Source organism: Phocoena phocoena, chromosome 20 (assembly GCF_963924675.1).
Source record: "Phocoena phocoena chromosome 20, mPhoPho1.1, whole genome shotgun sequence".
Taxonomy (NCBI): Eukaryota; Metazoa; Chordata; class Mammalia; order Artiodactyla; family Phocoenidae; genus Phocoena; species Phocoena phocoena.
In genome coordinates this window covers 4,653,463-4,674,700 of record NC_089238.1, presented here as the reverse complement: position 1 = coordinate 4,674,700, position 21,238 = coordinate 4,653,463, and the positions used below count along the sequence as shown (strand labels likewise).

General features: G+C 40.6%; 1 protein-coding gene across 1 annotated transcript in view; it reads left to right on the top strand.

Moving 5' to 3' along the window:
• The window catches only part of LOC136140943 (zinc finger protein 677-like), a 44,355-nt gene extending 25,590 nt beyond the window's left edge, over positions 1 to 18,765 (top strand). Inside the window, 3 exon segments of the mRNA XM_065899080.1 lie at positions 12,313 to 13,569; positions 13,572 to 13,795; positions 18,622 to 18,765. Coding sequence (XP_065755152.1) covers positions 12,313 to 13,569; positions 13,572 to 13,795; positions 18,622 to 18,765 — 1,625 coding nt within the window.
• The last annotated feature ends 2,473 nt before the right edge of the window (positions 18,766 to 21,238 follow it).

Here is a 21,238-nt window from a genome sequence, read left to right as displayed (position 1 = left end):
TTTCTTTTTTTGTGATATATTTGTCTAGTTTTGGTATCAGGGTGATGCTGGCCTCACAGAACGAGTTTGGAAGTGTTCCTTCCTCTGCAGCTTTTTGGAATAGTTTCAGAAGGATAGGTGTTACCTCTTCACTAGACGTTTTGTAGAATTCAGCTATGAAGCCACTGGTCCTGGACTTTTGTTCTTTGGGAGTTTTAAAATTACTGATTCAATTTCATTACTGGTAATTGAACCATTCATAGTTTGTATTTCTTCCTGGTTCAGTCCTGGGAGATGGTACTTTTCTAAGAATTTGTACATTTCTTCTAGGTTGTCCATTTTATTGGCAAGTAGTTTCTTATAATCTTTTGTATTATGGTGGTGTCTGTTGTAACTTCTTTTTCACTTCTGATTTTATTGATTTGGGACCTGTCCCTTTTATTTTTTCATGTTTCTCAGAAAAGGTTTATCAATTTTGTTTATCTTTTCAAAGAACCAGCTTTTAGTTTTATTGATTTTTTTTTTTTTGTCTCTTTCATTTATTTCTTCAAATACATTTTTGATCTCCTTTTCTCTGTTTTCTTCTGGGATCAGTATTCTGCATAGATTGGCATGCTTTATATTATCCCATAGGTATTGTATATTGCTTTCATTTTTTTTCTTTTGTTTTCTGCCTGCTGTTCTGAGTGGGTGATTTCCATTATTTTATCTTCCATATCACTAATTCATTCTGCATTATTCAGTTTGTGATTCATTGCCTTCAGCTCAGCTTTTGCCTCAGCAAATGAGTTTTCTAATTTTACTTGGCTCCTTTTTATAGTTTCTAGTTCTGTTTTATAGGAATCTGTATTTCTCTCAATAGCCTTTCATAATTCTTTCAATATTTTTATTACCTCCTTTTTGTACTTGGAGTCTATTAGACTGGAGAGTTCTGTTTCATTGTTCTTTCAGGGGAATTCTCATGATCTTTGATTTGGGAGTGGTTCCTTTGCTTCTTCATTTTACTTATATTTCTCTGACTCTATGATTTTAGGAGAATCAGTTATCTTCTGTGGTCTTGGAGGGCTGCTTCTGTGTGGGAGCTTCCCTGTGTAGCCTGTGTGAGTCTAATATTTTTGGTGCTAGAGCTGTTTTTAGTATGGATACTGTGCACGTCTCTCCTCACTGTGTGCTGTCCGTTATCCCCTTGATGTGGGTGTGACTGGTTTAGGGGTGACTGGAGCCTACGATGGGTATTGATTAGGCACTCCTTTTTGTTCTGTGGTTGTCACAGCCCTGTTGGGGCAGGGTCTGGTCCCCAGTTGTTGGAGTAGAATTGCACATCGGTTTCTGAGCTGCCATGTGAGGTAGGCAGGACTGGAGCACTCGCATTGGGAGAGGATCCTCTGAGTATTCCTCTGCAAGGGCTGTCCACCGGTGACTGCGTTGTGTGGTCGCCTGTCACCTGTCGTGTGGGCTCAGAGTAAAGTGTTGTCAGCACTGCTCTTGGCCCTGCCTCAACTGTGGGAATGCAGGCAGTAGGCCCTGTTGGCCCTCAGATTCTCTGTTCATGAAGCCACCAGCACAAATCAGCAGATACAGATATACTGAAGTCAGGTACCAGGATCACAGCGCAAGCTACGGAAGCTGCTGAGACCCTGGCCCTGCCTCTACGTGGGTGTACCCACAAAGCCCGCAGCTGCTGATGCCAGACGTGCGCCCGCCATGGGAGCCCCCGTAACCCACTTGGGTGTCCCACAGATGCTGAGTTTACAAGACCTGTGGGGCAGCAGTGGCAGAGTAAGCCCACAGATGGCACAGCTGTGGGGAGAGGGCTCTAACGTCGGCCCCACGTCCATGGGTGGGCAGCCCACACTTGCGTGCTCCGAGAGCTTGTAGAGGCAGAGCCGTGCCTGCTGTGAGCGTGCCAAGAGTGGGGCTGCTGTGATGGGCCACCCCTCCCTTCACGTGCCTGTTGGTGATGGCACTTCTCACGCAGGTCTGGGCTCTGTCTGGGTACACCCCTGGCTGCAGCCTGTGCCACACTCCAGCTGCCTCAGGCTGCTTCCATGCAGCCATCCCGTCCTCTCCCAGGGTCTGTCTGCCGAAGCTTGAGTTGCAGCACATAGGTGACACAGGCCTTCTGTGCTCCTCCGTCTGTCCTGCCTGCCGCAGGTTGCTTGTTGCCCTTTCTCCCCGGAGGCTCCCTTTCCGTCGTGGCTGATCTCCCACCAGTGAGGGGGGTTCCCAGGTTGAGGGAACCTTTCCTGTTTCACAGCTCTCTCCCCAGAGTTGAGGTCATGTCCCAATTCCTTCTCTGTTTTTTCCTTTGATCCTGCCCGGTTATGTAGTGGTCTTTCTGGCAATTTCAGTTGTCTGACACCTTCTGTCAGCATTCACTAGGTATTCTGTGAGAATTTTTCCTCATGTATTTGTGGGAGGAGGTGATCTCCACGTTCTTCTGTTCTGCCATCTCGATTCCTTCCACTTCCTATTATTTAGTCTGTTTTTGTTCTGATCTTTGTTATTTCTTTCCTTCTATAACTTTCGTTTTTGTTTGTTCTTCTTTCTCTAGTTCCTTTAGGTGTAAGGTTAGGTTGGGTGGTTAATTTGAAGTTTGTGTCGCCATACACTTCCCTCTTAGAAGTGCTTTTGCTGTCTGGATTGTCATGCCTTCTCTTTAGGCTGCTGTCTCCAGGTATCTTTTGTCTCCTCTTTGATTGTCTCAGTGGTCCACTGGTTACTCAGCAGCATATTGCTTAGCGTCCACACCTTTGTGTTTCTGCCGTTTTTCTTTCCTGTGGTGGATTTCTAGTCTCAGTGCTGTAGTGGGAAAAGATGCTTGATACGATTGTCGTCTTAAATTTACCAAGGCTTGATTTGTGGCCTGGCATGCAATCTGTCCATGGTGAATGTCCACGTGCCCTTGAAAAGAATGTGTATTCTGCTTTTGGATGGAATGCTATTTATTATTTTTAAAGTTTATTTTTCTTTCTTTATTTTGGTTGCACTGGTCTTAGTTGCAGCATGTGTGCTCCTTAGTTGAGGCATGCACGTGGGATCTAGTTACCTGACCAGGGATCGAACCTGAGTTCCGTGCATTGGAGGGTGGATTCTTAACCACTGCATCACCAGGGAAGTCCCCCTCTCTACATTTATATCAAGTCAGTTTAGTCTAATGTGTTATTAAGGCTTGTGTTTCCTTATTGATGTCTGGATGATCTGTCCATTGAGGTAAGTGGGGTGTTAAAGTTCTCTACTGTTATTTTATTACAGCTGAGTCCTACTTTTATGTCTGTTAATATTTGCCTTATATATTTAGGTGGTCCTATGTTGGGTGCACGTATATTTACAATTGTTATATCTTCTAGAATGATCCCTTGATCAATATGTAGTGTCCTTTATCTCTTATAACAGTCTTAATTTTTTTTGGGGGGGTGGGGTACACGGGCCTCTCACTGTTGTGGCCTCTCCTGTCGCAGAGCATAGGCTCCAGATGCACAGCCTCAGCGGCCATGGCTCACGGGCCCAGCCGCTCCGCGGCATGTGGGATCCTCCCGGACTGGAGTCTTAATTTTTTTTTAAAAATTATTTTTGGCTGCATTGGGTCTTCACTGCTGCACGTGGGCTTTCTCCAGCTGCAGTGAGCAGGGGCTACCCCTTCTTGCAGTGTGTGGGCCTCTCGTGGGTGGCCTCCCCTGTTGTGGAGCATGGGCTCCAGGCATGTGTGCTTCAGTAGTCGTGGTATGTGGGTTCAGTAGTAGTGGCTTATGGGCTCTAGAGTGCAGGCTCGGCAGCTGCAGCACATGGACTTAGTTGCTCCGCAGCATGTGGGACCCTCGAAGACCAGGGCTTGAACCCATATCCGCTGCATTGACAGGCGGATTCCGAACCACTGTGCCACCAGGGACGTCCCAGCAGTCTTAATTTTAAAGTATATTTTGTTTGCTGCTGTGGCTTTCTTTTGATTTCCATTTGTATGGAATACGTTTTTCCATCCCCTCACTTTCAGTTTCTGTGTTTTTAGTTCTAAATTGAGTTGCTTGTAGGTAGCATATATACACGTCTTGTTTTTATATCCATTCAGCCAGTTTATGTCTTTCAGTTGGAGTATTTAGTACTTTTATGTTTGAGGTAATTATTGATATGAATGTTCTGTCATTTTGTTAATTGTTTTGGATTTGTTTTTGTAGGTCTTTTTTTCCCTTTTGTGATTTGCTGACTATCTTTAGTGTTGTGTTTGGACTCCTTTTTCTCGTGTATATATCTGTTATAGCATTTTGGTTTGCAATTGCCATGAGGTTTTTATATAGCAGTCTATATATACGTGGTTAAGTTGCTGATCTCTTAATTTCAAATACATTTTATAAACCCTGCATTTGTACTCTCCTCCTCTCATGATTACTGTTTCTGATATCATATTTTACATCTAATTGTTTTGTGTATCCCTTAATTACTGTGGATATAGATGATTTTACTACTTTTGTCTTGTTACCTCCCTGCCCTGTTAGCTTTGTGTGTGCATGATTTCCTACCTTTATTGTACATTTGCCTTTACTGGTATACAAACTATCTTGTAGTATTTTTAGTTTCTAGATGGGGTAGATGCTGACATTTAAACTCTACTGTCACTTGTTTTGCTTTTAGAGCACTGATAACTTTCATCTTGCAAATTTCATTGTTACAACTGGCCTTCATTTTTCTTTATTCAGTCATCAGTTCTGTATTTTTTTTTTTTTTTTTTCAGTACGCGGGCCTCTCACTGCTATGGCCTCTCCTGTTGTGGAGCACAGGCTCCGGACATGCAGGCTCAGTGGCCATGGCTCACGGGCCCAGCCGCTCCGCAGCATGTGGGATCCTCCCAGAACCAGTGTCCCCTGCATCGGCAGGCGGACTCCCAACCAGTGCGCCACCAGGGAAGGCCAGTTCTGTATTTTTGATGATATTCTTAGTGTTCTTTGTTTTATATCTACAATTTGGGGTTTGGAATGAATATTTCTTTAACATTTTATAGGATTTCTGTTTTGAGTGTTTGCCTTTTTTTTTTTTTGATGTGGACCATTTTTAAAGTCTTTTATTGAATTTGTTACAGTATTGCTTCTGTTTCATGTTTTGGTTTTTTGGCCGCGAGGCATGTGGGATCTTAGCTCCCCAACCAGGGATCGAACCCACACCGCCTGCATTGGAAGGCGAAGTCTTAGCCACTGGGCTGCCAGGGAAGTCCCCGACTTAACATTTGTTTCCCTGAAAGCTGTATAACCTCTAGAAGTTTTTGAAAAGATAGTCTATTCCTTTTACTGTTTCATATTAGTTAGTACCTATTATGAACCCATACACCTTTGTTTTAATGGGCTATCTTTTTTAAAGGAGTTTTAGGTTCATGGAAGAATTAGGTGGAAGTTATAGAGATTTCCCATGTATTTTCCACCCCAGATATGCAGACCCTCCCTCATAATCAACACCTGACAGAAGAGTATGTTTGTTATCACTGAGGAACCTACATTGACATAAATTACCCCCTCAACGTCCACATTTATGTTAGAGTTCACTCTAGGTGTTATATATTTTGTAGGTTTGGGCAGATGTATACTGACATGTGTGTACCATAATAGTACCATAAAAAGTAATTCCATTATTTAAAAATCCTCTGTGCTCTACCTATTCATCTCTCCCTCCCTCCTAACTGCTGCAATGACAGATCTTGTTACTGGCTTCATACATCTGCCTTCTGCAGCATGTCATCTAGTTGGAATCAAACAGTTTATATAGTGTTTTCAGATTGTCTTCTTTGACTTAGTTATATCCATTTAATTTTCTCCATGACTTCTCATAGTTTGATAGCTCATTTCTTTTTAGTGGTGAATAATATTTCCCTTGCCTGGATGTACCACAGTTTATTACTCCATTCACCAACTGAAGGACATTTTGGCTCCTTCCAAGTTTAGATGATATGGATAATGCTGCTATAAATACTTATATGCAGGGAATTTATTTCTGCCTGTTTGTTTTTTGTTTTTGTGGCACGTAATAGTTCCTCATTCCTTTTGTGGCCTCGTAATAGTCCATGAACGAATACAACATTTTGTTTATCCATTTGTGAGTTGTTGGACATTTGGGTTGTTTCCACCTTTTGGCTATTGTGAACAATACTGCTAGAAACATTTTTGAACGTTTTTTGTGGACGTATATTTACATTTCCTTTTGCATAAAGCTAAAAGTGCAGTTGTTTGGTCATGTGGTAATTTTCTGTTTAATCTTTTGAGGAACTGCCAGTGTCTTCCAAAAGCGCTGCTGCACCATTTGACATTTCCACCAGGAGTGAGTGTATGAGGGTTCCAGTTTCTCTATATCCTCACCAACACTTGTTATCTGTCTCTTTGACTACAGCCATTGTAGGGGGTGTGGAGTTGTACCTCATCCTGGGTTTGACTTGCATTTTTCTATTGAAAAATTATGTTAAACATCTTCTCTGTATGTGCATATTGGCTATTTTTCTTTGTTCTTTGGAGAATGTCTGTTCAGGTCCTTTGCCCATCTTAAAATTGGGTTGTCTTTTTTTGTTGAGTATAAATAAGTTCTTTATATCTTCTAAATGCAAGTGTCTTGTCAGATATTTATGATTGGTGGGTATTTTTTTTTACTGTTTTGTAGGTTTCCTTTTCACTATTAGAGGGTAGAAGCTTAAAGGGTGCAGGAGATAATTGAGATTTTGTTTTTAAACTAGGTTCTTATAGCATCCACAGTAACAGTCCCAAAATGGATTTTCGTGACTGGGAGGCCTTTAGGTTAATTATAAGTATTCCTCAGTCTTAACTTTCTGGGCTTAAAGGTACTTAGGCCCACTTGGGGGTGCTTTTGTTTCTACCTGCAGCCTCTGAGAACTGTGTTTGCACAAATAATCATGTGGATCACAACACCCATGCTGCTCTCCTTAGACCACGCCCCCTCCACCCATGGCTACTGTTTTCTGACTACATTCATCTTGTTTTTACATTTCCTGTTTACAAAATTAATTGTCAATGTATAAGACATGTTTTGAGCAGATAAAGTTTCACTCCCAAAAACCTTGGTCTAGAAGACAGTGTTACCTCATTTGACAGGAAAACCACCTTCCATTAACTTAATCCTTTGGGAAGATGATAAGTGTATTGTTGATCCTTTTCCTAATAATATCTGACTAATAAAGTGGAGCTAAGTCTACTTGTTATTTTTTTGTCCATCCTGGCTTGTTACCAGGATTCATTTAGTAGGAAGAAGTCATGATGTGGATAATGACAAAAATTGAAAATTCAAAAATTAGATGTAGTTTACTTTAAATACAGCATGGCTTACTGATATGTCTAATTAGCTTTTCTGTAAAAAAAGACCCCCCCCCCCCAAAATCCCCCATTCATCATTCAGTCATAAGGTATTTGTCTTTCTGTCACTCACTTCAGGTAGCATAATGCCCTTCATGTTGTCACACATGGCAAGTTTTTTACACTATATATATTGAGACATGTCACAGTTTCTTTATTCATTTATATTCATTGATGGACACTTAGGTTGTTTACTATTGTAAATACTACAGTGAACAGGGGGATACATATATCTTTTTGAGATAGTGTTTTCATTTTCATCATATAAATACCCAGAAATGGAATTGCTGGATATTATGTTAGTTCTATTTATTTGAAGAACATCTGTACTGTTTTTCGTAGTGTTGGCACTAAGAGAACACAAGGATTCCCTTTTCTCCACATCCTTGCCAACACTTGCTTGTCGTACATTTATGTCTATGCTAAAGCCATTCTAAGAATTGGGAGGTGAGATCTCACTGTGGTTTTAATGTTCATTCTCCTGATGATGATGTTGAACATCTTTTCATGTATCTGTTGACCATCTGTATGATTTCTTTGGAAGAAAATCTATTCGGATCTTCTGCCCATTTTTTTTTTTAATCAGAATTTTTGTTGTTTTTGCTGTTGAGCTGTGAGATCTTTATGTAATTTAGATGTTAAGCCCCTTAAATATGATTTGTAAATATTTTCTCCCAACCCATACGTTGCCTTTGCATTTTGTTGATAGATTCCATTGCTGTCCACAAACTTCTTAGATTGATGTAGACCTACTTGTTTATTTTTGTTTCTTTTGCTTTTACTTTTCATTTCAGATTCAAAAAATCACTGACAAGATATCAAGGAGCTTACTATGCTTTCTTCTAGGAGTTTTTTTTTTCAGGTATTACATTCAAGTCTTTACTCTCTTTTGAGTTAATTTATGCATATGGTATAAGATAGTGGTCCAGTTTCATTCTTTTGTATGTGCCTTTCAGTTTTCTCAATACTAATTATTGATGACACTGTCCTTTCCCCCTTGTATATTTTTGGCTCCTCTGTTGTAAATTTATTGATTGCATATGTGTGGGTTTACTTCTGGGCTTTCTAGTCTCTTCCATTGACTTACGTCTGCTTTAAAGCCAGTAGCATTTTAGTTTCCATTCTTTGTAACATTGCTTGAAATCAGGGAATGTGATGCCTTCACCTTTTTTATTCTTTCTGAAGATTGCTTTGGCTATTCGGTTTCTGGTTCCATACAAATTTTAGGATTATTTGTTCTATTTCATGTGCATGTTTTTGCACGCAGAAAAGTTTTTGGCTCATTTGTGTAACTTCCAGGTAGTGCGATTGCTAGATCATATTTAAGACTGTAAGAAACTGCAAACTCCTCCAAACTAGCTGTACCATTTAGCATTCCCATCAGCAATGAATGAAAGTTTCTGCTGCTCTGCATCATTTCTAATTTTTAATATTTTCAGTGTTCTGTACTTTGGCCACTATCATAGGTGTTTAGTGGTATCACATTTGTTTTAACACGCATTTTCCTCAATTAAATTTTTCTTATTAAGTTTTAGTCACAGGTTACCATTCAATTGATTTGCTGTAGTTTTCTATAAGGAAGTTTTGATTTCTATTTTAATTTCAATTTTTTTTTGCTGCAAATAATTGTTTTGCTGGAAGTTTTACTTTCATTTTAGGTTCATAGGAGTTGCTGGCAAAATAACCACTCTTACACTCAGTTAAACAAGAATTCAGAGAGTTCATTGAATTAAAAGATTACAGTATACTAATTAAGAGTAGTATAACTAAGAAAGTATAGTAGAGACAGGTTTATTACATCATGGAATTGGGGAAGCACCTATATCCAGATCCAAGCAGCACTGGGAAGTCCCTTCAGCAGCAATCTGGAATCCCAGCTGGGAAGGCCCGGACGGTACATCCACCCCATGGGTGAGACTTGTTTGCTACTGGAAGGATTCCTGCTTTTAGCATCAGGCCACAGGCTGACGATAGTCAGCCTGCGTGCAAATTTGCAGCTCTGGTTATTGTCATAAATGCCTTGGTTTTAAGTCATAAGTCTTGGAGTGTTCTCTGATCCCTGGGGGCTGGCCAGGCCCTCAGGGTGCAAGAAGGCCCCAGACTTACGCCCTATCTTATCTAATGATTTACAAGGTGTGCTGCCTGCAGGGAGCTCAGCAGTTTGGCATGTAGCCAGCTTTTAGGGTCATTGCCCGGTCAGAGAGGCCTAGTGCTGCCTCTGAAACCTGAACAAGACTACTTTACTAGCTTCCCCAACATTAATTTATTCTAATAATTATTCTCTCTGTGTAGATTCTTCATGCACATCTTGGTATGCTGATATTTAAATAACTCATTTTATTTAAGGAAATGTAGGTAATTTTTTTATACTCCATGGTTTCCTCATTATTACTGCTTCTAACAATGTTTCTCAGAAATTTTCTTACGTTCCTTCAACTACATATTTCAATGAAGCCTCTTTTGTTCCCTGTCCTCTCTTTCAACTAAATTTCATCAAAAGTCACCTGGTCCTTGTGGATATACATCCTATTATCGTCCTGTTCTTCAGGCTATTAATTGGCTGCTTATGTTGTTGACCACATCTCTGCACATAGAACTCTGCCATGGATCAGCTGGGCAATGCCAGAACTGTTTCTATGGTTAAACCCTGCTGTGAACAACACTTGTCCATACAAGTCGTTCTTTCCCCTCTAGGCTGTTTAGTAATGCCCCTTAAGGTTACTATTTTCTGTTGCTGTTCCAGAAGTCAAAATTCATTACTTTTTGTTAAGTGCATATTAATTTCTATTGATAAGAGTAAGTATATCTTTAGTGATATACTTACAGTAAGAGCACTTCTCATCTGATGTCTGTTTTATGTTTGGGATTGGAATGTTAAAAGATCCAAAGATATGATTTCACATACTTTAAAAAATTCCTGCAAAAGAGATCTGTTACTTTTATATGACAAAGCTGTTTACACTAAAAAACTTCATGCTAAAATTGATATTCTGATTTAAAAATAAGTAGTTTAAAAGTTATTCTTACCAAATATAATCACATCCACAGAGGTTAAACCTTGGCAAAAGCCTCCTGCTAGCTTTGTTTCCACCAGTCAACCTCTGTCGCTCCTGCCAAGAGATCATCATCCAGCAACCATGATCATCCTCCATTGCTGTACCCTTGAGAGGGGTTTATTGCATCCACATGTGTTCACACAGAGTGAATTCATTCATTCTCCAGGTTTTGCTTTTAGGTCCCGCAAAGAACATTCTTGTACATATCTTCCGGAACAAATAATATATGCCTAGGAATGGAATTTGTGGGATACTCAGCTTGATCATGTTTAGAGCAAATATTGGAATAGATGTAAACCTACAGTCTTCCCATAACAGCACTCTCTGTCTTCCTAATATCTTCCACATTTCCTTCATACCAACAATATAGTTTCCATAGAATGAGTCATGTTTATGCTTCTTGCTACAGCGGTTCTTCTTTTCCCAAGGTGAGGCTTTCATCTGCTGCAGTACAGTCCTCTTCCCATAGATTTGCAAGCACAAGCTAGATTTGCAAGCACAAGTAGTGCTCCCACATTGCCCACTACTTCACTCTTGCTTTGTTAAATCCCAGTCCTGGCCTTCCCTCAGGATCTAAGTGAAGTCTATTGGTACTTCTTAGTACTGTGTCCATATTTAGCACTTGGCCTCCCCAGTTCCCATAAGACCCCACCCCTCCCCATACCCCACACACTGCATAAGCAAGGACCCCTACTTGCACACAGTACAGTTTGCTCAGATCAGCGACTCGGTCTGGTCACTGTGTACATCAACACGTGCTGGACGTGACTCCTATCATTATCTGGGAATGGTAGGACAGTGACGGGACAGTGTAAGTGACACAACTCACTGCCCGTATCTTCCTTGAAACATTTCTAAGATACATTTCCTTTAAATTTTCTTAAAATCTGTACTGCCTGAATGGACGATGCTGCTTAATACATATGAACATGTCATGTTACTCTGCACACCCAGGTTCAAACTGTCTCTTGAATTTGCTTTCTGTGTGAGTTAGATGTGTGTTTTTATATGAAATACTGTGATAATTTACCTCAAGAATAATTAAATAATTAATGCTGTTATAGGGGCTTGAAATATTGCATGGCAGATAGTGAGGACTGTAAAGTTACCTTTAGTTAACTAGATGTGTCATTTTTTGGTCATGGTTATTATGAAATTGACCTTGGCCTACACTATATTTTGGCTGTTGTCTTTTTCTAATTATTTTCCATACAGATGTTCTCTCTGACCTTAAGATGACAATTTTAAAGCATACATTATATACCACATATATATATATATTTTTGCCATACAAGTATACAATTAAATGACACTCCACAGTTAGGTAGTTGAACTGTGTAGAATCACAGGCATGACAATGACTGAAAATTTCAGACCGTTTTCCCTGATTCTTAAACTTTATACATACATTTACCTGAATCTGATATTTCAAAATTCAGTGCTTATCAGTGTTCCTTCTGAAATGAAATTTTTTTGTTGTTGTTGGTACCTACCGGAGAATCTTTTAGAATTCCAGAGACATTATTTTGTGTAAATGTGGTTATTTATTACCATACCTGCTTGATTTATCATGGGTTATGTAAATGCTTTATAACTTATTATTGTGATAAGGATTAGGGAAGACGGTCTCAAATCTCAATGATGATTTCATGCCTGGATTTTTATAACCCAGTACATAGGTAGACATTCTAACTATGGACTATCATTTAATTATCCAGATACATTGCAAAATATGTATGTAGTATGTAGTGTATGTTTGAAACTCTATTATCTAAGATCAGAGAAAACAGTAATATGGGAAAATATATAAAAAGAAAATTAAACTGTATATAACAGTGATGTCTGAATACCATGTTTGAGAAAACTGTTCATTGTATATGACTTTTTATGTACTTATCTAAGTCAGTATAAAATATTTATTTTCCAACTCCATTTAATAGGAAGCCTTTCTGCTGGATTTGCAATCAAGGAGTTATCACCAAGAGAGGACATTTCTAAAGGAGAACTATGTCATCTAGTGAGATTAGAAAGAAGTAAAAGTCACGGCATCAAGGATTTTGACCTCGAGGAAGTCTGTGCAGGTGTGCAGGAATGTGAGAGTGAGTGGGGCTGTGATGCAAGAGATTATGAAGAAGTGCTTTTGACCCATAACAAAAATCTCACTCACGGAGAAGATCAAGATAATAAGTCCTTAATTAATTTTCCTCAGAGTGTTTCTGTACGAAGTAATGCACGTGAATACTTCACGCACGACAAGCCATCCATAAGAAGTTTGTTAACAACGAAAAATAACGTCAGCCTTGCTGGAAACAGAGATCTCCGGTGTTTGGAAAGCAGACCTGGAGTGAGGCTGCAGGCCCAGGCGGCTCAGCTGCGGAGATGTGCCGCTGAGGAGAAAGCGTATGCGTGCGGTCAAGGTGAGAAGCCAGTCAGCAGTGGCTCCTCGGTTTCACCACTTCACAGAGTTCCTCCTAGTGTGGAAAACACGTCGTCACCTGCACAGCACAGGAGAACACACACTCGAGAAAAACCTTACAGCTGTAATGACTGTGGGAAGGCTTTTAGCAAAAGCTCAAACCTCAGGAATCACAGGAGGATTCATTCTGGACAGAAACCTTACAGATGTAATGTGTGTGGCAAAGCCTTTAACCACCAGTCACACCTCACAACACATCAGAGAGTGCATACAGGAGAGAAACCTTACAAATGTCCTGAGTGTGGCAAAGCCTGTGCCGAGCATTCAAGCTTTAACAGGCACAAGAGAATCCATACCAGATAGAAATCGTACAGATGTCTCAAGTATGGCAAAGCGTTTACAGTGCGCTCATATCTTACTCAACATGAGACAGTCCATACTAGAGAGGAGCCACACAGATGTAATGAGTGTGGCAAGCATTTTACGCAGCGTTCAAACCTTTTGGCACACCAGAGGATTCATACAGGAGCAAAACCTTTTAAATGTAATAAATGTGATAAGGCTTTTATTGAACGGTCACAACCTTGGGGTCATGAGAGAACTCACACTGGAGAGCAGCTTTACAAATGTGATGAGTGTGGCAAAGCCCTTACAAGACATTCATATCTTACTCAACATAAAACAATCCACACTGGAGAAAAACCTTACAAATGTAATATGTGTTGCAAATCTCATACTCAATTTGCAAGCCTCACCAGGCATCTCAAAATACATACTGAAAACAACATAAGCCTCACATAAGTGGCAATGCTTTGGTCCAAAGCTCAAGGTTTAGGGGTCACCAGAGATTTTATAATAAGAAAGAAACTTTAAAGCGATCCAGACAAAATTTGCGCACGTAGTCAAGCCTTACTTAACATGTGGGAGTCTATCAAGGAGAAAGAAGACATACAGATGGCCAGCAGACACATGAAAAGATGCTCACAGTCACGGATCATCAGGGAAGGGTAAATCAAAAGCTCAATGAGGGGGCTTCCCTAGTGGTGCAGTGGTTAAGAATCCGCCTGCCAATGCAGGGGACACAGGTTCGAGCCCTGGTCCGGGAAGATCCCACGTGCCATGAAGCAACTAAGCCTGTGTGCCACAACTACTGAGCCTGCGCTCTAGAGCTCGCGAACCACAACTACTGAGTCTACGAGCCACAACTACCGTGCTCTGCAACAAGAGAAGCTACCGCAATGAGAAGCCCACGTGCCGCCACAAAGAGTAGCCCCTGCTCTCAGCAGCTAGAGAAAACCTGTGTGCAGCAGCGAAGACCCAATGCAGCTAAATAAATAAAAATTTAAAAGTTATATTAAAAAAAGCTCAATGAGGTACCACCTCACACCTGTTTACAATGGCTGTCATCAGAAAGACAACAAGCATTGGCAACGGTGTGGAGAAAAGGGAACCCTGTCCACTATTGCTGGGATTGTAAATTGGTGCAACATTTATGGAAAACATTACTGAAGTTCCTAAAAAATTAAAACCGTCAGATGAACCAGGTATTGCACTTTGAAGTATTTACTGGCAGAAAAGAAAAACAGTAATTTGAGAAAATATAGGCATTTGAATATTCATTGTAGCATTATTTCCAGTAGCCAAGACAGAGAAGCAGCCTAAGTGTCCATCAATAGATGAATGCTTGGAGGAGATGTTGTATGTCCATTCCGCACAGTAGAATATAAGTCACCCTTAAGAAAAGGAGCCCAGCCATTTGCAATAACGTGGATAGATCTAGAGGATTTTATGCTAAGTGACAGAAGTCAGGCATAGAAAGACAAATACTGCACGATCTTTCTTATACGTGGACTCGAAGAAGCAAAAGCACAAGACAAGGAAAACAGATTCACAGATAAAGAACAAATGTGTGGTTGTCGCCAGAAGGAAGGGCGGTGCAGCGGCAGGTGAAATAGGTGAAGGGGATTAAGAGGCACAGACCTCTACGTAATAGGTAAGTCATGGGGATGTAATATCCAGCATAAGGAGCATGGTAGTAGCTGAGGAAAGATGGCTACACATATCATTGTGATGATTTCATAAAGTATGCACATGTTACCTCATATAGTACAGCCAATACTAACACTGTTGTATATCAATTATATTTCAATAAAGAGAGACTCCATCGTAGAGAGAAACCATACAAAACTTACGTGGAAGAGCCTGTAACTAGGGCTCACGTCTTACCTTATATCAGAGTATGTACATCTTTGAGAAACCAAGCAAATGTCATGTATAACTGCGTAGCAGGGTGATAATTAGTTGGAAATAATATATGTTAGTGCAGCTTCTATCAGAAATAATTTGTCCCTTCTTTGTTCACACAAAATACATCAAACCTTGTATGTTAAGGATAGAAGAAAAGGAAAGGAGAAGTTCTACCAAAACATGACTCCAGTCACACATGAGGATTTCATAAGTTTCATGAGATTCCTCTTGAGTCAGAGTCCTATATGGAGTCCTCATCACTCATAACACATTAGGCTGAAACAGAGAAATGAAACTTAAATAAATCCTACCATTTACTGAAGAAAAAGGAGGTACCCGGTGGTCTTTGGTCCACAGCAAATATGCAGTTCTGCTGAGCACATGTCCTCAGGTCCCTATTCCATCCGGCCAGGAATGGGAAATGGTCTTTTCTGGACTCTGTCTTTCCCCTAAGAATGGATAGCCAATATTTTGTGTTTTGTTGTTCTTCACTTAACCTACTAACGTCCAACAGAGTATTACAAACTATGCCTTCCTTGAGCAATAAGCACTTTTCCCCAGTACCTTCCCAGGACCTTTAGCCCATGTGCCACAACCACTGAAGCCCACATGCCTTAGAGCCCGTTCTCTGCAACGGGAGAAGCCACTGCAACGAGAAGCCTGCGCACCACAAAGAGGAGTGGCCCCTGCTCGCCACAACTAGAGAAAGCCTGCGTGCAGCAACAAGGACCCGATGCAGCCAAATAAATAAATAAATAAAATAAATTTATTAAAGAAAAAGACTACAACGAGATATCACCTCACACCCCTTAGAAGGGTTATCATCAAAAAGCCAAGAGATAACAAGTATTGAGCAGAATGTGGGAAAGAAAAAGGATCACTAGTGCACTGCTGGGAAGAATGAAAACTGTTGCAGCCACTATGGAAAACAGTATATAATTACCTCAAAATATTAAAGAAAAAAAAAACTATCAAATAATGCAGCAGTTCCACTGCTGGGTATATATCGGACAAGATAAAATCACTGTCTTACAAAGATACCTGCACTCCCATATTCATTATACCAGTATTCACTACAGCCAACTCATAGAAACAACCTAAAGTGTCCAAGAGATGAATGGATAAAAAAAAATCTAGTAAACATACACAATGCAGTATTATTCAGCCATAGAAGAGAAGGAAATTCTGTTATTTGTACCAACATGTATGGATGTTGAGACTATATGCTCAGTAAAATAAGTCAGACATAAAAAGTAATACTGATCTCACTTATATGTGGAATATACATATATAGAAGAAAAAAGACAAAAGCTAACAGAAGTAGAACAAAGTAGATTAGAGATAAATGAAACAGAATAAAAAGTACAGAAAACTACAACCCTACAATATGGTTGTTTGAAAAGGATGAAAACACTGACAAACACCTACATTTACTCACAAAGAGAACACTCAAACTACTGAAATCAGGAATGAAAGAGGGGACATCACAACCATTTACAAATGATTCTACAGAAATCAAAAAAATTCTAAGAGAATACTAAGAACTATTCTATACCTAAATGTTGGATAACCCAGAAGAAATGGATACTCTCCTAGAAAATATAACCTCTCAAGACTGACCCATGAATAAATAAAAAAATGTGAACAGACCTATTCCTATTAAGGAGATTGAAATCACTAATCGAAAACCATACAACAAAGAAAAGCCAGATAGCTTCACTGCAGAATTCTTCTCAACATTTAAAAACAATTAAGAGCAATCTTGCTTTCACTCTTCAAAACAACTGAAGGAAAGGGAACAGTTCTAAACTCCCTCTATGAGGCCAGAGTTACGCCAATAACAAAGCCAGACAAAGACACTACAAGAAAACCAGAGGCTACAATCTCTAATGAATAATGATGCAAAAATCATCAATAAAATAATAGTAAATGGAAACCAACAGCACATTAAAAGGATTGTATACTGTGACTAATAGGAATATATTTTTGAAATATAAGGATGGTTCAACATATGAAAATCTTTTGATGTAAAACAGCACATTAACAGAATGACGGGAAAAAAACTACATGATCATTTCTACTGAAAAGCATTTGACAAGCATTTCACGGTAAAAACACTCGGTAAACTAGAAATAAAAAAAATACTACCTCAGGCTTTCCTGGTGGCACAGTGGTTGAGAGTCCGCCTGCTGATGCAGGGGACACGGGTTCGTGCCCTGGTCTGGGAGGATTCCATATGCCGTGGAGCAGTTGGGCCCGTGAGCCATGGCCGCTGAGCCTGCACATCTGGAGCCTGTGCTCTGCAATGGGAGAGGCCACAACAGTGAGAGGCCTGTGTACCGCAAAAAAAAAAAAAAAAACTACCTCAACATAATAAAGGCCATATATTAACAGCCCACAGCTACCATCACACTTGATGGGGAATGACTTAAAGCTTTTCCTCTAAGATCAGGCACAAGAGAAGGATACCTACTTTCACTATTTCTAAAAACATTACTGAAAGTCCTAGCAAGGACACATAGGCAGGAATATAGATAGAAGGTATCCGAATAGAAAAGGGAAGAAGAATTTTTTCTGTTTACAACCTACATGATCTAATGTGTAGAAAAAACTGAAGATTCCACAAAAAAAAAATCCTGCTGGAACTAATGAATGAATTCAGAAAAATTAGAAAAATAAAATATGTAGGTATAACCTTATCCAAGGAGGAAAACATTTTTACACTATAACCTAAAAACACTGCTGAAAAATATTAGAAAAGATACCAGTAACTGCAAATATATCCCGAGTTCATGGGTTGGTAGGCAGTACTGTCAAGATGTCAATAATACCCAAAATGATCAACAGATTCAACACAATTCTTAGCAAAATCCCAACAGCATTTCTTGAAGAAATACATAAATCCATCCTAAGATTCATATGCAATCTGAAGACCCTCAAAGTACAAACAAGTTTGAAAATAACAAAGTTGGAGGTCACACAATTATTTCAAAATTATCACAAAGCTAAACTAATCAAAGTGGCACAGTACTGGCATGAAGACAGACCCGTGGAACAGAATAAAGATGTCAGAAATAAACTTGTGTATATGGTCAAATGATGTTCCACAGGGTGTCAGTACCACTCAGTGGGGGAAGGGCAGTCCACTGAACTATGCTGAGAGGAGACCAAGATGGTGGAGCAGAAGGATGTGGAGCTCCTCCTCTCCCACAGATACACCAAAAATACATCTCCATGTGGAACAAGTCTCACAGAACACTTACTGAAAGCTGGCAGAAGATCTCATACAACAAAAACTGCAAGAAAGCTCCCCACTTAACTGGTTAGGACAAAAGGGGGAAGAAAGGAGTCGGGATGGGACCTGCACCCCTGGGAAGGAGCTAGGAAGGAAGAAAGGTTCCCACACCCTGGGGAACTCCTCGACTGGCTGAGAGGTCCGCCAGGACAGGGAGGGGAGCTTTCGACGCCAGAGAGGAGAGTGCAGGAGCTGGCTTGTGGCCAGTAGGGTAGGGAGAGAGCAGCACAGCCAGTCCTTCCATGCTGCTGCACTTCCCAGCCCGAGATGTGTGCCTCCTGGTGTGCACAGCAACTGGGTGCTGAAACTCAGGCCTCGGCGACATACTCGGGGAGAGAACTCGGTTTTGCTGTGCAGAGACGGCCCAAAGGTCCTGGAGCGTGGTCTGGGCCACAGCTGGGGCTGCGTGCAGGACAGAGTGCAGGTCTGCAATAGGAGCCCACTATCAATGCACAAAGAGAGGGGCGTGGGCCTGCCATAGCAGCCTCGTTGTCAGGGTGCTCAGGGGGGCACAGCTCTGGCCGTCGCAGGCTTTGGGAGTGTGCATGGGTGGCAGGTTTGGGGAGCGCACACGTGTCACTGGAAGGGCGTCTGACCCGATTATTGGCACTCTGGCAGCAGGGCTGAGTTGGGGAATGGCACCAGCAGCAGTGGACTTTGTGGGCTCACACACGTGGAGTTGGGCTGAATCTGAGCCTATTACCAAGTGCTCCTGCAGTGGAGGTGGGTCTGGGGGCAGCACCAGCAACCGTGGACTCTGTTGGCGCACACACACCGGGTAGCAGGCGGTGTCACAGTCACACGTCCCAGTGGAGGGCTACTGGGGAGGAACACATCATAGCTCCTTTCCCAGCAGGGTGATCAAATCCTGCCTACCTCATGTCACAGCTTAGAATTGGACCTGGGGGCTTCTACCCCCACCAGTACTTCAACTACAGGGCTGTTACAACCACCGAGCAAAGAAGAGGCCCTGCCAAACATCCACTGCAGGCTCTGGTCACCGCAACAAACATACCACCTATCAAGAGGACAATGGGGGCTTCCCTCGTGGCGCGGTGGTTGAGAGTCCGCCTGCCGACGCAGGGGACACGGGTTTGTGCCCTGGTTCAGGAGGATCCCACATGCCGCGAAGCAGCTGGGCCCATGAGCGATGGCTGCTGAGCCTGTGCGTCCAGAGCCTGTGCTCTGCAACGGGAGAGGCCACAACAGTGAGAGGCCCGCGTACCACAAAAAAATAAAGAGGACAATGGCCAGCACACCCTGACGAAAGAGGTGGCAAGCGCCCATACCAAAAGAGCCCCTGCACCAAAAATTTTGGACTCACACACACAGCCTATTCAGGGATGCTCCCGCATAAAAGCAGCCCTTCAACAGTAGATAACTGTTGCTCCTAAATTCATAGAGAAATATAAATAAAATGAAAAAACAGAGGAATACTTCCAAGTAAAAGAACAAGATAAATCTCCTGAAACAACAAAAAAATTAAACAGACCTCTTCAGTCTATAAGCCCCAAGTTCACAAAGGAGGTAATAAAAATGCTGAAGGTATTAAGAAAGACTCTCAAATAGAAATGCAGATCACTGTAGCAAGGAACTAGAAAACATAAAGAGGAGCCAAACAAAACTAGAAAACTCAATCGCCGAGATAAAAACCGAACTAAAGGTAATGAATAAGTGATCTGGAAGACAGTGTAACAGAAATCACACAATGAGAAGAGCTGAGAGATCTACACCAAGACATATTAAAATGGCAAAAGTTAAAGAGAGGATTCTAAAGGCAGCAAGAGAAAAACAAAGTCAGTTACAAGGGAACCCCCATAAGGCTATCAGCTGACTTCTCTACAGAAACTCTTGCAGACCAGAAGATAGTGGCAAGATATATTCAAAGTCCTGAAAAGGATAAACCTGCAACCTAGAATATTCTACCCAGCAAGATGATCATTTAGAATAGAAGAGGTAAAGAATTTTTCAGACAAGCAAAAACTAAAAAAATACAGCAATCCTAAACCCACCCTAACAGAAATATTGAAAAGATCTCTAAATAGAAAAGAAGAATCTATAGGAAAGGGAAAAATCACAATACAAAAGGTAAATATATAAAAGGATTGAAAATCACATAAATGAGCCAATTCATGGATTAAAAAACAATCAAAAAAATTTTATGAAAGCAATTATAACTACAACAAACAGCAAAAGGATAAACATGAAGATGTAACATAGGACACCAAAATCACAAAATGTGAGGGTTAACATCCTTGAAAACCTGGGTAACCACAAATCAAAAATATACAAAAGAGTCACAAAAACCAAAAAGAAAGGAACTCAAGCATAATGCAAAAGAAAACTATCAAACCACAAAAGTAAAACCAAAAAGACAAAAGGAACACAGGAGAAATACAATATCAACTGGAAAACAAGGTTTAAAATGGCAGTAAGTACATACTTATCAAGAATTACTTCAAATGTCAATGGACTAAATTCTCCAGTCAAAAGACACATAGTGGCAGATCACAAAATAAAACAAGAACTGACAATATGCTGCCTATAAGAGACCCACTTTAGGGCAAATAACACATACAGATTGAAAGTGAGGGGATGGAAAAAGATAGTTCACACAAATGGAAATGACAAGAAAGTGGGGGTAGCAATACTCATATCAGACAAAATAAACTATAAAACAAAGGCCATAAAAAAAGACAAGGACCCTATACCATGATAAAAGGATCACTACAAGAAGAGGACATTACACTTATTAACGTATACGCACCCAATATAGGAGCACCTAAATACATAAAACAAATACAGATATAAAGGGAGGAATCGAAGGGAATACAATAATAATAAGATGCTTTAATACCCCACTAATATTAATGGACAGATCTTCCAGACAGAAAAACAATAAGGCAAC